General features: G+C 43.3%; 1 protein-coding gene across 6 annotated transcripts in view; it reads right to left on the bottom strand.

The window, feature by feature from the left end:
* Positions 1-16,974, bottom strand: part of FGGY (FGGY carbohydrate kinase domain containing) — a 408,675-nt gene that overhangs the window by 334,753 nt on the left and 56,948 nt on the right. For all 6 annotated transcript variants that reach the window (XM_006768373.2, XM_015566976.1, XM_006768371.2 and 3 more), the window contains one exon: positions 1,610-1,698. In XM_006768373.2, coding sequence (XP_006768436.1) covers positions 1,610-1,698 — 89 coding nt within the window. The remainder of the gene's footprint in view (positions 1-1,609; positions 1,699-16,974) is intronic.

Below are 16,974 nucleotides of genomic sequence, written 5' to 3'. Positions count from 1 at the left end.
TGAACCACCACATTCTTAACAACTCCCTAAGAGAAAGGTCCAAAGTGTAAAAAATGAGACAAATACAAAGAGCACTTCAAAAACAGGGCTCCTATTCCCAGAGTCCCTTGAGTTTGAATAAAAAGAAAAACAGGAAGAGTTAGCCCTTTCTGAATGAGCTGACTTTAAGATACAACACCTGCCTCTGCAAAGATACGTATTTATATAGGTTTCTCTGTCCTCTGGGAATGGATCCTCTTCCTCACAGATTTGCTCAATACAGATTCTATATCATTTTCAAGATGAGAAGGCCCCTCCCCGCCCTGCAGCTCCCCCTTGTGCATCCCCTGAAATCTGAGGTCAGAATGACAACAGATGTGTATAATTTAAGATTGCCTGTCAAACCTGCTCATGTATATCCATATGTACATATGGAGATCCATGCACACATCCACTCTTAATAATAGCAGCCACAATTTTACACTCAATGAGTGTTCTTTTAATTGTCTTTGCCATGTAGCACATACTTATGTATAACATTCATACTTTTTGAAAAATTATTGTTGACTTCAACATATATATATACCTCTACGCTCTGCAATGATTCGGGTACATTAATATAGAAAGCAAAATATGTTCATTAGACACCCACTCAGCTTCCTTAAAAAACATATCTCTTATGGGTGAAAAAAAGAAGGGGTTAAGAAGTACAAATTGACAGTTATGAAAACAGTCACAAAGATGTAAAGTACAGCATAGGGAATATATTCAATACTAGTATAACTATGCAATGTGTCAGATGGGTATTAGACTTATTGGGATGATGACTTCATATATATATATGCCTAAGCAACTGTTTGAACATTAGCTATGACACACACTGACAACTAGGATGCAGATGCTCGATGCACAGACATGGAAACATGGAACAGACTGATGAATCTCAGAAGGAAGCAGGGAGGGAGAAGGGCGGGAATCGATTAACCAAAGATCTTATATGAACACTAGAGGCCCAGTGCACAGATTAGTGACTGGTGGAGTCCCTCAACCTGGCCTGTGGGGATCGGGCCAAATCCGTGCCTCCAACATCCCCTGAGGGGTCCCAGATTGTGAGAGGGTCAGGCCAGGCTGAAGGACCCCACCAGTGCACAAATCTATGCACCAGGCCTCTGGTAAGCTTATAAATGTCTGACACTATGTTGTATACATGAAACTAATACAATATTGTGTATCAATTGTAATTGAAAAATTTAAAAAAAATATTAAAAAATATATATCTCTTGCCTTATTTTAGGGGCCAAAAAATATATTTTCCTTTTACTCACTATGTAAAAAGTACCTTTGGAAAAACCGTCACATTTCATAATGGACTGTCCATGTCTCTTTCAAATGGGTCCAATTTCAATGAATGGTCTTCACCTTGGATATCACATTCCGGGTCTCCTAGGAATAGTGGTGCTTGGGCATGTGCAGTGAAGGTGGAAGATGGATTCAAGATGTTTCAAGTATGCAAAATCGCATGCAGATGTACAAACAGTGTGTCTAGTCAAAGCGAGTTAAGAAAACAATACATATACAGACACCCGAGAATGGATGAGCGCAAATAGAACCTAACTTGTAATTAACATACCGTGCTGTGACACCTGTTGCCTTCCACGATAAGAAGTCTGGGAGATCAAAGAAATGTCCCGCCTTATCCCAGCAAGTCTCTCTCAAGTTCTGCCAAATAAAATATATATTAGAATCAATTACGGGCTCTTTTCTCTACCCCTCTCCTCTTTCAATAATGTCTCAAAATTTTCAAAACAAAAGCATAGCCAACAATGCCCAATAAAACATCTGTTCAGGGGCTGAGAGAGGAGGTGATATAAAAGCAGTGTACCTATATAGGAAAGAAAAATTGGCGATTATTGATTCTTCCAAAAATGACCACAATTTCCCTTTTATCCCCCTTTGCCAACCTGGAGGGGTTGGAAACACACTCTGTGAAGGTGTGTAATCCATCTTCCCAGTGAAGGGCCAAAGGATATGCTGCAAGACATACAAGATTTCAAAGCTGAACAGCTGTATGCTGGCAAGAAAACCACACTAAGAAATTGATGCTTGAGATGAACATGTCCTGCCTGTGTAAAATTCTCCCCAGACCAACTGGTTCCAAATGATTCCTGCCATCAAAGAACTTCCAATCTAAGCCAAGGAGAGTGGCATATAATGAAGTTATTATTGTAAGTTTTTAAAACATTTGTTCCTTCAAAGTTGCCAATGGGGGTCAGTGTTTTTCTTGCCACTGGGGGTTTTCTTTCCTCTGGGGAACCCACCCGGAACATTCATTCCTCACCCACCACCCCATACCCTCCCAGGGCCCATGTCGCCCAGCCTCCTGGGGTTAACCCTGTCCATCCTTCCCGGGGGAGGCCTTCCAGGATCTTCTACTAGGCCAGGCCTGGCTCTTGATACCACCACACAATTATGTGTGAATGTCATTCTTTCCTGCTGCACTTTAAGCTCCATGAGGTCAAGGACCTTGTCAATTTATTCACCAGGATGTCCCGTGACGATCTTTCTCCTCCCCCTACACAGGATTGGACCCTTAGTTGTGAGGTACAAACTATGCAATTCCACTCCCCTTCTCTGGACCAGGATGGACATGTGACCTGAGCCAATCAGCTCTCATCTCCCAGGAAGGGAGAATCAGGATCCAATGGAGTTATTTAATTTCTGCCTATGAATGAAACTGGAGGAGAGGTAAACTTGAAAACAGTGAGGTGGCCATCTCCTGTACCTGGAGAAGTAGAACTTCATAAAGAGAAGCGGAAAACAGACTAGAAGCAATAGCAAAGAAGGTTTCCTACCACCCAGGCACTGTCCATGCCTTGGTTTCAATGATCACCTCCCCATCAGGCCACAAGAACAAAGACTCTATCATAAGCACATGGGGACTTGGGGACCCTGAGGGCAACAGTTCACAAGTTCAGAAGAGACACAGGCCAGTATCTGCCGGAGGGTGACACATTGGAGGCACGCAATAAATAACTGTTGAGCAACCAAACTGCTCAGTTTCCCCTCCTGGTCTCTCAGGTGGAGAGGGCTTCAGAGCTTACAAAGAGCTTCCAGATGTGGTGTCTCCTCAGAACAATACAGAAGCCCTGAGTGTTATCACATCCATTTCACAGACATACAGCTAGACTTTATGAATGTCTGCCCTCCAATTCTATGAGTTCTTTCTGTGTCCTCCTTCCCCTCCACAACAACATGAACACAGGCATCTATGCACAACAGAGAAACTGAATACTACCCCAGATACAGGGTTCCTTTAAAACAACAGGAACATCAAAAGGGCTCTGGTGGGAACAGCCCACTTTCTCTTCTTGTTGTTGTTTATTTCTTTAAGTTCCTAAGCATTTAGATAGATCTATCTAGAGAGGTCTAAACTTCTCTTTGAATATTCACATACGTTAATGCTAAGCAAAACAACAAAACTTGAAGTTGACTAAATACGCCTGAAACAACTATGAACTAGTGATATCTTTACACACCAACAGATCGCAAGCAAAAAATGGTAGCCAATGAAACTAGTATGTGAGTCAAGCTAGTAAAACTAGTGTGCCTCCTGGTATTCCAACGAATCTCTTTCCACGTGCTTTGTGGCTTCCGTGATTGGTTCTCAGAGAAAAAGAGAAGAGGCTGCCTCCTCTAATGGGCTCTCTTCCAAGGCCAGTCACCAGAAATGGACCACTAAGGCCACGGCAGCAAAACCAGGGCTTCAAGCCAGAGCTGAGCAAACTTCCAAAACTCAGAAAACAACTGCTTCTGTTAGATCTGTGGGGTCATGAAAGATCACGCACAATGAGAGCTTTCAGCCTGTGGCCACGCAGACAGCCACTGTGGACAATGGCTCCCAAGCCGAACATCTCAGAGAGAACTTCAGGCCTCTTGCCAAAAAGACACACACTGCAGGTAGGAGACACAAGACAGCCAGGAGCATCATTTATTCCTGAGATCACGTCTGCTTCATTGATCAAAGCCAAGGACCCCAGTTCATGCTCTCTACAGGATGAGAAACCAGAAACAACATCTTCTTAGGAGTCTGAGGTCTAGAGGGCAAGACGACAATGGTCCCTGCTTTCGCTACAAGAGCAGCCTGGAGCTGAGCCAGCAGAGGGAAGGGTGAGTTTGTTGGATGAGAGGCAATGTCTCCAGAACCTTGATCCCCTCACTCCGAGAGGCTGCCAGACCACCTGTGAAGATCCCACACTGTCCTCACATTGGGCCACCAGATTCATGAATGCTTGCTCATCAAATGCCACTCTGGCCAAGGGCCTATGAGCCCCTGTGGATGAATTTTTTAATCTAGTTCCATTGGGAAAATCTCACCATCTCTTCCTTTCCCCAGTTAGTTCAGTCCCAGCCGAGGGTCTCAATCTTACTGAATTAATTCTGTCCTTGTAACCACTAGGCCTACATCTCAAGACACAGTGACTGCCCTCTTATATTCCCCACAGCGTAGAATAGTGCTCCCATGTGCCTCGTCTCACCTGATTCTCAGAGGGATTCGGGGGTGTGTAGGTGATATATAATAGTCGCATAGGGAGGATGCAGAAACTGTGGTTCCAATGACAAGGGCTTAGCCCAATGTCATACAGGACTGCCAGCACTAAAGTGACATCCTCCATTATGCCACAGTCACCACCACCCCAAGGTCCAGATCTGTCGGAGGATGGGTTTTGGCCTTTGAGAAGGGTCATGTAAGAAGCTATTGTCATTCTTTACAGAAGGAAAAATAAAAAATAAAAGAAAAGCCCTCCCAAACACACACACATATATATATATATACATTAATTTCAGATTTTCACTTTCCATCCTGGGCAACTCACTTAACTTTTCTGTACCTAATAACAACCTGCCTGCACACAGGGTAGGTGGGTTAGAGAGAGCATAGAGCAAGTCTCAACACACACCAATGTTAGTGTATCCCATCACACAATAGCTAAGTCCAGTTCAAGCTAGTTGAGCTCTGTGCCAAATGGGGTAAGTCTAATCTCCAGTTACCAAGCAACTAACAGAAATGAGTCTTTTTAAGAAAAGAAAAAAAAAGACATCAGCCATGATTTGGGGTGTGTGACTTGGCAATACGACTTCTGCATTCCAATAAAAATCCTTTGAGCAAGCAATCCCCCAGGCTTGAAAGCAACCAAAGGAACAACTCTTGACTTTTTTTTAAAAAAATCCTGTATTACTTCATAAAACAACAGCACTTCTTGGAAGGAGGCACTACCCAAAGCTCACACAGCTGCAGTTCTCAGCAGAGGGTGGAGGTAGGACAGCATATCCAAGACTCAAGGCCAGGCAGCAGCCACCTAGGCCTCGGGGCAGGGAGACTTAGCACTCTCTCCACCCCCTCTCACTGTGGTGTGTGAGGAGGCAATGAGGTCTCTGGTGGCTTCTGGACACTGTGGGAACTTGTATGAAAAATGAAGCAGATACTGCAAGGCATGTCGGGAGACACCAGGGTCTAGGAGCAGTTTGAGAAAGCAGGGATGACCAGTTCCAAAAGGGTCATCCAAGTATTTTGTTATTAATTGCAAAGGGATTCTGTCTGGGCTGTCTGCTGTGGGCAGTGAATAAAAGGGAGGGAACAGAGCTCCCTAACTCCTCACCCAATAAATGATCCTGCCCAAACATTCCGAATACTCACGACGCTGTTCTCCAGCACAACAATCCATAAAAAATCAAAGCCTTATCCTCACTCTGCATTCAAGACTCCAAATTAGGGCACAGGCTGATGGTCCAGAGAGGAAAGCTGTATCAGGAAGAAACTTAATCCTTAGATGTTGTTCTTAAAAGAAAAATGATGCGAAAAACATAAAGTGGGTCATAAACCCCAACCAGAAACTTCCCAGAGTGAATGAAACAATTGTGTGTTTCCAACTCCTATTCACAGAGAGAAAGATCTAGCACCGGACATATTGCAAGTCAGATAGACAGACACACTGAGAGGTTTGTGCTACTAAAGGCAGATATTTCTAAAAACTTAAACTCATCCCTCTGTTCCTTTGTTGAAAATGGTTCGACAGTTCCTCATGGCCTAAAACCACATTTTATCTCCTTGGCATGGTTCTCAGGACACTTAAGAACCTGGCTCCAACGTGGCCATTATTTTTTATGAATTCTTCTGGATATATCTGCCATCACCCTCTCCTAGCTCTCTCCACCCTGCTCTCACCTCATTTCTCTCACTTCCCCAAGTGCATTATGCATTTTTATATGCCCATGTCTCTATGGGAGCTAATGCCTCTACTTGGATTGACTTGCCCATCTTGCCCCAGACTTCTACCTTTGCTTCAAATCCAGTTCAAATGTCACCTTTCCAGTGAATCTCTCCATCCTTTGTTATATCTTAATCATATATTCATGTGCCTAAATGCACCTCAAAATGACAAACTCCTGGAGGGCAGAAGCCAGCTAGCTGACTCATGGGGGAAAAAATGCAAAAAGTTTCAAGAGGTATAAAGAAATTTAAAGTTAAACCCTTTTAAAGTCAAAGCGGAGCTGAAGAAAGATGTGCGCAAAGGAAAAGGTAATTAATTTAAGATGATGTATGACAATATGTAATGAGTCCAACACCACGGTTTGGGTGAGTCAGCCGTATAACTTTATCACAATATTTTGAGTGTGGTCACATTGCTGCCTCTAATGAGTAATCACAGAATTCAGAGGAGAGAAAGGACTTGGGGTCGGGGTGGCTAGAAAAGGCTTCATAGGAGAGAGATTTGAGCTGAAGCCAAAAGGTCAAGTAAAATAAATAGCTAAGCTACTGTGGAAGAGTGGCACCCCAGAAACAAAAACCTGAACTGAAAAGTTAAGGTTACCCCTATTAGAGGAGGATTTAACAGTACCTTCATAGAATTTATTTGTAAAATAAAATAATTCCATAATGTAATTTCAATTTTTTGATTTTCAAGAAGTGGATCTCTGCACACATCCTCCCTCCCGTCACCACCTCCCCTAGAGCCCTTCTGTTGTACAGAAAGGTAAATTTATAATCCACACTAGAGTGGATCTCCCAACCATAAAAATGTTATCACTGACAAGAAAACTGATCATATTCAGCAGAGCAGACTTGGCCCAGGAATGCGATACCACCACATGCATTAGGAGAACAAGGTTTTGGTATGTGGGCACTAAGAACCTCGGAGTCAGGCAGTCCTGAGTTTAATTATTGTCCTCACCACTTCCCAGCTGTGTAGCTTTAAGCAAATTAATTTCTCTAGGCTCCAGTTTCCTCAAATGCCCTATTACTAGCATCTAACTCAAAGGGATATTGTGAGAATTAAATGCAATAATGTAGAGGGCCTGATAAGCCAATGAGTTTCACTCTAATTACTGCTACAGAGCTTCGTGTTTTTCAAAGCACTTTAACATGCATGATCTCATCTGATCTGTATGATTTTTTAAGGCAGGGAGGGCAAGAAATTATAAAACTCACCTTGCACATTAAGAAACTATAATCCAGAAAGGAGCCACACCAGGACTGTCCCAAGGTCACACACGGAGAAGTGGAAAGACAGACTGAAATGCAGATCTCTGTGGGCCAGCCCAGTGCTACTCCATGTGTCTATCTCCCTAAAGCAGTGGTTCTCAACCTTCCTAATGCCTCGACCCTTTAATACAGTTCCTCATGTTGTGGTGACCCCCAATTTCATTGTTACAAATTGAACGTAATTAAAGCATAGTGATTAATCACAAAAACAATATGTATTTATATATGTGTTTGCCGAGGGTCTTAGGCGACCCCTGTGAAAGGGTCGTTCGACCCCCAAAGGGGTCGCGACCCACAGGTTGAGAACCACTGCCCTAAAGCCTAACAAAATGCAGAAGGGGCAGGAGAAAAGGAGGTGTCATGTGACCTAGATAGCACCACTTCTTGTGGGCCATATTGTCTATGAAAGGGAGGGAAGGAGGGGGGAAATGAGGAAGGAAGTGAAGAAGTCCTAATATGAAGGGAAGGCTTGGGATGTAAAGTCTTGGAACAAACATGAAAAAAGTAGAAGAGTTGGGTAAGTGGAAAGCTGAGGAGGCCTTTCCTAATATCTCGTTCTGTTGGATCCCTTCACACCATTCTCATTGTTTATCTGCCACCTTCTTGAGCTCCTTTTAATGTCGATGCTACCAGAGCTCTTGCCTATCTACTCTTTTTACTGTTCACACTCAGGACAATCTCAATTACTCCCATGGTTCCGACCAACTACAAGCTGAATAACGTGCCAAATCTCAAACTCCATTCACACTCTCCTCTGAGACATGTCTACTGGATGTCCTACTGCACTTCTAACTCAGCATGCCCAGGATGAACTATCTTATCTTCCCCAAAATGTTTTCCCTTCCTTGATTTTCTATTGTCAGCTGATCCAGTTGCCCAAGGGTCATCTATACTTCTCTCTCATTCTTTACATCCAATCATCCCAATTTAAATTCCCAATTAATTCATCAAGAGGTTCCCAACTCTTCACCCCCATGTATCAGTCATGGTTCTTAAAAGAAATAGAGGCAATAATCCAAGGAGATTTTACACACACACACACACACACACACACACACACACACACACACAGTTGACCCTTGAACAATACAGGTGCTAGAGGCACAGTTGAAAATCCGCATATGATTCTTCTTTTATATATATATTTTTATTGATTTCAGAGAGGAAGGAAGAGGGAGAGAGAGATAGAAACATCAATGATGAGAATCTGCATATGACTCTTGACTCTCCAAAAAGTTAACGACAGTCATTTGATGGTATCCACAGGAAATTGGTTCCAGGACCCCCAGCAAATACCAAAATCTGAGTATGCTCAAGTCCCTTATATAAAGTGGCACAGGACAATGACATGTACAGACACAGAGAACCAACTGCATATTTATTTTTAAAAGTCTGTGTATAAGTAGACCTGTACAGTTAAAACTGTGCTGTTCAAGGGTCAACTGTGTTGGGGCTGGTCTATGACTTGCTTTGGTCAATGAAATGAAGCAGCAGCACTGTGCTACTTCTCAAATGAATCCCTGCTTTTGCCTTCCTGGAATGAAATGCTGCCATGTGAGTCAGTGCAATCTGGCCTGCTGGAGGATGAGAGGACATGTGGAACAAAAACTGACTATCCAGCCAAGGTGCAAGGTGATGCAAGGGAGCTGAGCAAACCAAGATCAGCCAAACCTACCCAGCAGCCTTCCGTAGATTCTTGAATGAATTCAGTGGAAATCAGAAAAGGCATCTTTCTGAGCAACCTGCATAATAAACAACCTCCCAATAAGCAACCTGCAGAATTACTAGGGATAAAAAAATCGGTGTTTTTTTTATACCACTCAATTTTGAGGTGGTTTGTTACACAGCAGAGCTAACTGATACAGCCCCTAACTTTCAAATCTTACCCCCTCCAACTCCACCCCTATGTATAGCCAACTAGAATACAATGGCTTATGTAAAATGTAAAATTGACTATGTAAATAATTTATTAATTAAATAAGTATTTATTTGGTATCCTCTACATTTCAGGTACTACACTCAATGCTAAGAAAATGAGCAAACAACAGACACACTCCCCACCTACAGGGAGCTTCCAATCTAGTATACTATGTACCCTTCAACATTTTCTACTACCTTTGAAGTGAAAGATCAAATTTATTAACAAGACATATATGATCCATATCTTATTCACCAGCTTCATCTCTGATCACTCTGAGATACCACACTACATCACTCACATCCACTGTGCTTTTCCTTTCACCATTGTATTTTTATTCATAGTGTACCCTATCTGAAACACTCTCCCTGGCTAACATGTATTCATCAGTTAGGATTCAACGCAAATGTTACCCACACCATGAAATCTTTCCTGATTCTCGAGTTAGGTGCCTGTATGGTACACCCCATAATATTCTGTGAATATCCCAACCACGGCACTTCCCATCATCTGTTCATGTGCCTGTCTCCCTCATTAGACTGAAAGCTCCTAAGAGGCAGGGACTGAGCGTTTTTTTTTCCAATCTCTCTGTTCCTAGGGTCCAGCATTGTATCTGATATATAGATGATGAATAACATTAGCTGAATGGATAAAAAAAATGAATGAGCAGAGATGTACAAGTTAAATAGAAGTTTGTGGAAATGGAAATGAGAACTGAATGGATAAATAAATGAGATTGTGAATAAGAACTGTCCCAGTTTCTCTTTTCTCATTCAAGTAATGGCTTTTCATAGTCTATCTTAGGAGCAGAGACATTTTCTAGCCAAGCCAGACTGCCAGGAAGATAAATTTCTCTTCTCAGGGTGAGCAGGTCCTCTGGAGAAGTTTCATTTTAATTGGAAAATGGATTCATTCACTTCTTGGCTTGGACTTCTGGGTCAGTGCAGCACCATGCTGAATGGCTGCCAAGCACCACTGGAGAGGAGGATGCAGCAGGAAATGTGCTCCATCTAATGTTGAATGCTCTGGGACATCTGAGGACAACCTGTGTCAAGTTCAGGCTGGCGTGCATGGATGCCCCCTCTTCTTTCTTCCCCAAAAGTCCTTCAAGCCAACTTTTACTTATCTCCAAACCAAAAAGGATGGATGTACTTTAGAGTTCCAATATGGCATTTCTTTGGGGCTTCTTTCGGTATCTATAGGCTTCCCTATTCGTTTATACAACTGTTCATTTCCTACAAGAGCCACAGCTGAGAAATACCTTCCCTATTCAACTTGTAGAAGAAGATCAACACTTCATAAACTCTTCCTTATGGTGGACACCTCGTGGTAACACATCACAGACAACATCCCTTCAAGGAACACTACTTGCATCTTCTGTGAAGGGCCCTTGTGGAGGACAATGAACACTTCAAGGTTATTGTGACCTAGCTCCAGGCTTCCTCTTTACCCCACATGTCAATGACTTCACCTATCAGCATCCCCACAGTCCCCGATACTTCAAATGGGCTGATACAGTGGCAGTTCAAGTAATGCAATATCTACTCTACACTGAGGTGACTTTGCACATTCTGCTGTGTCTTCTCCAGAGCCACATTCCAAGGGTGAATATCCTGACTCATAGGTGCACGGCCTTGGGACAGCTTCACTTAGACTTCCTTGTCCCATAATAATTAGAGAGAACAATACTACTGCCTACACCATAGAGTTGTTGAAGGAACAAATGAGCAAAGGGATATGAAGTGTTTAGAACAACATCTGGCACACTGTAAGCACCTCTTTAAGAAATTGTCCTAATATTAGTTAGAATGTCAGTTCCAACTCCTGTTTCCATCTTCAGGAAGGACAGGGGCTTTGTAGACTGATACACCTTAGTTCAAACCTTGGTTCTCCTACTTTCAGTTGTGTCGGCCAGTAGTCACCTAATATCTATGGGTCTCACTTTGCTCATTTACAACACTATTTCACTCATCGTATTGTTAGTAGGGTTCCATTTAATGAGGTTGTACATGTTAATGTGCCCATCCTGGCACATTTCCAGTGAATTTCAATTTCCTCCACAAATTAAAATTTTATGGTGAGAACTGTCTTTCCTACTAGACTCTTAGCTCTTTTTAGGGAGGGGCTATCACTTACTCATCTGTATCCCTAGACTTAACATGAAATAAATATTTCTTAAACGAAATAACTATTTCTTAAATGACATATTTATTGACCATTCAACAATGTATCTATCAGTCCCAGCTCGCAGCCAGGTTTGTGGAAATATGAAGGTGGGCCATGAAAGGCAAGAATGAACTGGTCTCGACCCTCAGGTTGCATTCTGGGTGGATAGAGCAAAGAGTCTGTGTATATGAAGCCCTCCGCAGGAATGTATAAATAGTACAGAACAATTCAAGTTCTAAAATACCTGATTTATAAATGAAGAATGCAGCCTGTCCATGAAGAAAAGACACTGCTCTAGGCAGGAGGTAGAGGGCAAGTGTTACTGAGGAGGTAGTGTTTGACCTTAGTGTAGAGGGAAGGCAAATAGCAAGGAAGATAGGATGGGGGGCAGTCCAAGCTGGGGTGACTGCCTGAGCAAAAGTGTAGAAAAAAGCATCAAATGCATCCCTGGCCACAAAAAAAGGACCCTTGAGAAGGGAAATGTGTGCTGAAAGGCAGGAATGGTAAGTCTGTATTTGGATTAGACACTCAAGGCAAAAGGGAAGGCAGCCACACCATCAGTCCTGAGCAGGGGCCACTTGTGAATCCAGTTTTAGGAAGGTTAGGACAGCAACAACTTGGTGAGATGTCTGGAGGCTGGAGAGCCAGTATCTATGTAGAGAAAGAGCTTGGAAAGAAAGGAAGAAAGAAAAATGGAGGCTAAAGGGAAGTTGAGCAAGAAAGAAAATGTAACAAGAAAGATTAAGAAGAAGGAGATAAAATTAAAGATAAAAGCAAAAGATGGACAATGCAAGAAAGGGAATGGGGTGAAAAGAACAGGTTTAACATGAGAAATCAAATGAGAAAGACAGGAAAAGAAAGTTAAGAGTGAAAGACTAAAAATGAAAACGATGTGTGAGAAACAATAGCAGGACCATGACAATGTCCCCGTTGAGAAAAAACATGGAGAAGGAAAGGCAGAAGCCGGAGCCCAGCTGGGTCACCACTGTCTCTCCTCTGGGTGAATGAAGTCATGGCTGATGTCACCGCCTTTGAGTCACACGCCCACCCGAGAAGAGGTGGGAAGAGCCCTGCCTGGAGCTCAGTCCCACCCTCCTGGGCAGGAGGGGTTAACTCAGGGCTCTGTCCTCTGGGGCACTGTCTAGTCTAGTCCTGAGATGACTGCAATGAGGAGGGCTTGCCTGGGGAGGAGCCCTCGCAGCTAGTCTTCACTAGGGTGTCAGGCCCAGGCCCTCAAGTCAGAGAGTCAGAAAAGGTGTGGCAAACAGCTTCTATCTCTTCTCCAACTGTTGCCAAGGGAAACTGGCTCCATTCTACGATGCCAGAAAGGAGATTTCTATCATGAATAGTATTGAATACATAATGGGGACTCAAAAGGTGGTTTTTGACTGACTCACTGGACTGCGCTCACATTCTAAGCTCTCACTATCCTGCATCTGCAGATCCTGCACATTGTTTCCTCACATTGCCAGACCTTTCCCCAGGCTCCTCCATCCACCAGCCTGCCCTCTGCAAGCAGTCACCCTACCCGAGTGCTCAGCTAACTCCAACCCATTCGTCAGCCCCCAGCCTATCGCCTCCTCCATACTCCACTCCCCTAACGACGGCACATTTTCTGATTGACCTAAATTTCCATTCCACTAACAGTGCACTGTGACCTTAGTTCTGTCCCTCTTCTAGAATATGAGCAGCCTGGGGACAGGGACTTCGCTTTATTTGCTGCTTACCCAGGAGTTAACAAAGTACCTAGAATAAAACAAATTTCCAATAAATGCTTGTTGATGAATGAATGAATGTCCTTGATCAACTCTGGCAGGAGCTCAGTAGTACCACTTCTAAAACATATACCCATTCTTTTTTCAAATATATTTTTATTGATTTCAGAGAAGAAGGGAGAGGGAGAGAGATATAGAAACATCAATGATGAGAGAGAATCATTGATCAGCTGCCTCCCGCACACCTCCCACTGGGGATTGAGCCCACAAGCCAGGCATATGCCCCTGACCTGGGAAATCAAACCTGGGACCCTTTGGTCCGCAGGCCAATGCTCCATCCACTGAGCCAAACCGGCTAGGTCCTAAAACATATACGCATTCTTAAAGCCAGCATCCTGAGAATGTTTATTGCTAAAGACAAAACCCTATAACTTACTGGTTAACAGTGTGAGTGAAACTGCTCTGAAAATATTGCTTGCAGCCTCCGAGGATGAAATTACTCTCCCTGGTTCCTCTCCTCCCCCAGCCCCTAGCTGGTGAGCTGCTGTGGAAAGAGCACAGGCTGCAGCTAAATGTGAGTGAGATCCCAGCTCTTATACTTGCTAGCTGCATGCAGTGACCTCTCCCAGCCTTTCCCACCTGCTCCAACAGAAATGATCCCTGCTCCCCAAGTTGTCCATAAAGAACAATACACATTTTATTGCCCTTCCCTATTGGCTTTCTTAACTCCATCTAGAAATAAGTATATGAGAAACAGACCTCCTTAATTTTCCTTCCAAATGTCAACTTGTGCCATCATCATCATCATCATCAGCTGAACATATATCACTCCCACCATCTCCTGATATAGAATAAACATCAACACCATTTCACAGACAGAAAATAAGGCCCATAAGTGACATGAATTGCCCAATATCACTCAGATGGTAAGTGAAAAGCCTGGGGTGAAACCCTGACAACTGGAACTCCAAACCTAGTCCTCCTTCACCCCTATCCCATTGCTGCTTCCCAGGACATGGGAGGTGCTCAAAAAATATTTGCCCAGTGATTCATGCTCTCTCCCAGGTCCCTGGCCTTGTCTCTGACCCCCAGCCAAAGCCAGACCACAAGGCCTGAGGCCAGACAACTGCAGTAGGCCTCACTCTGGCCCTGGTACTTGCCTGTCTTCCTTAGGTTCACAGAATGGCAGCATTAAAGGAAAACTCCAAGGTCATGTAGACCACTCGTTCCCAAATGCCAAACCATGACCTGGTGCTAGGCCATGACCAGTACTTTTCATTAGTCAGTGGTGAAGTCAGACTCATGCAGCTTTTCAAGAGGGTGTAGGTATGGGTATTGGTGAGGCTGCAGAGTTGAGATTAGACTTTCCTTTATTACTGAGGTCACTCACAAGTTTGGCCTAATCCATAAGTCTGTCCATAAGGGAAGGACTCAGACAGACATGGGCTTTTATGGGGATCCCTAAGTCATTTCTATCATTCAAACAGCAGGCTGGCCATCACTTGATGCCCAGAGAAAAGCCTTGAGTGAGGTCTTGGCTGCAGAAGTACTTCCAGGGCTCCGGGGTTCAGAGAGGTAAGTAACTAGTTGAGTAATTTACTCATTTTGTCAAACTACAAACAGTGAAGGTGAATGCAAAGGGGAGGAAGTGGTGAAGTCTTTGAGAGGTAATTCTAATGTGCTGGGTCACAGACCAGAGAGGGATGGGCTGGAATGTATGCATCTTAGGTACACAAACAGCAGATCTCACGCCATCTCAAGCATGATTCTTTAATGGTGAGTCTAACTGAAGACAACTTTGATAACTTTTTATGCTAGAGTTCACATTTTATCTTAAAAAGTTAAGTCAGTCCTGGCTGGTGTGGATCAGTTAGTTTAGCATTGTCCTATGCACCGAAAGACTGATAGTTTGATTCCTTGTCAGAGTGATTCCTGATCAGGATTCCTGATCCCAGGTAGGGGGCATGCGGGAGGCAGCTTCACTCTCACATCTCTCTCTCTCTCTCTCTCTCATTTTCTCTCCTTCTTCTGTCCTCTCTCTCTAAAAATCTTTAAAAAAATGTTAAGCAAACAAATATGTCCTCTGCTATTTGAAATGTAAACTATGAGAACTATCTCTCTCTCTCTAGGTGTCTCACCAGTGTACTGGACAGGGGGACCTTCTTTGATAAAGACTGGTTTGACCCACTAACTCCTTTTTAAATCCATTCCCTTGAGTTAGAAAACTTGAGTTTCTGTTCCAATATTGCCAGAAGTAACTTAACTCCCTCCAACTTAGCTTCCTTATCTACAAAATAAGTTATACCATCTACCTCACTGGATTTTCTGACAAATTAAATGAAATAGCAGACTTAAAAGCACATAGTAGATATGTAATAAATTTCAGTGCAGGAGTTGAAGACGTTTGTAGATAGCAATCAAGCAGGGTCAATATCTTAGACAGAATTTATTAAGGGTCTTTAATATTTCAAACTGCATTCACAAGTGTAAAGATGTCTCCACTTACTGGAAAAACTTTAGGTGGGCTGACAGATGGAAAGCAAATGCAATAAAACATTAATGGCAGAATCCACATGATGTTCTGAGTGTTCCCCATAAACTTCTTTCCACTTTCTTGCATCCTTGAAAATTTTAATAAAATGCTTGAAAATATGGCTTTCACAGCCTCTGGCACCTAGTTCTAGACTCGGAAGCTCCTTGAGATAAAGGACACTTCTGCCTTCTACCTTGTCTCCCCCTCATCAGGCACCATGCCTTCTACATAACAGGTACTAGACAAGTTTGTTTCACTGATGAAATGAATATATCTCTACAACAGCAGAACACTGCTACTCATTTTTAAGATAACAGAACAATAACAAAGAGTGAAACCAACCCACATGCCCACAGAGATGAGATTTACTTATCCTTCCAGAAGAATCCCCTGTTTTGCAACTGTTCTGACTTAGGGCTGCCTCTTCCCTTGCCTCAATCAGCATCTACCTACCCCAGGCATCCAGATATTTAAGGTGACAGTTCCCCTCAACAAGGTCGACCCTGCTAAGGAGTTCCTATATCACAACACACGTTAAATGCACTGTCTGTTGTAGGGTATTTTCGTCCAGTAGGTGTGACCTCCATTTTAGCCAGTGTGAGAAAAGAATTACATGCAATGTTTGCTTTACATCAAATCATATCATGTAGGCATAAAGCCAGCTGGACTTAGCCATCTTTCTCGCCTCCCTGGTTACACTAGAACAGCCTGCACAGAGGTCAGGGGGGCTGGCAGCAGGGAGATGGGCACGAGGGCTTTACGACCACAGCTGTTTCGTCTGGCTCTGACCAGGAAACATGAATTCATTTAGTAAATACATACTGAGTATGTTCTCAATGCCAAGCACTGTGTTTGGCTCTGGGGACACAACAGACAAGTATGAATAGATTTGGTCCCTGCTCATACGCAGCTGAGGAAGGAGCATGGATGGTGCAGCAGAAGAAAACAAGGCAGGATTCAGAGCCAAAAGGACCCTCATGAAGACCAATCCTGACACCTGTGGATAAGTCATTTCATCTCCTGAGGCTTGTTGCATTCAACTGTAAAATGTGGCAAACAGTAATATGTATCTCACAAGGCAATGTCATAGCTCAAATAGAGAAACCAGATGTCAAAGTCTGCC

The sequence above is a fragment of the Myotis davidii genome, unplaced genomic scaffold, assembly GCF_000327345.1.
Source record: "Myotis davidii unplaced genomic scaffold, ASM32734v1 scaffold79, whole genome shotgun sequence".
In the NCBI taxonomy this organism is placed as follows: domain Eukaryota; kingdom Metazoa; phylum Chordata; class Mammalia; order Chiroptera; family Vespertilionidae; genus Myotis; species Myotis davidii.
Note: the sequence above shows the minus strand (reverse complement) of the source record. Positions and strands in the feature narration are given on the sequence as shown.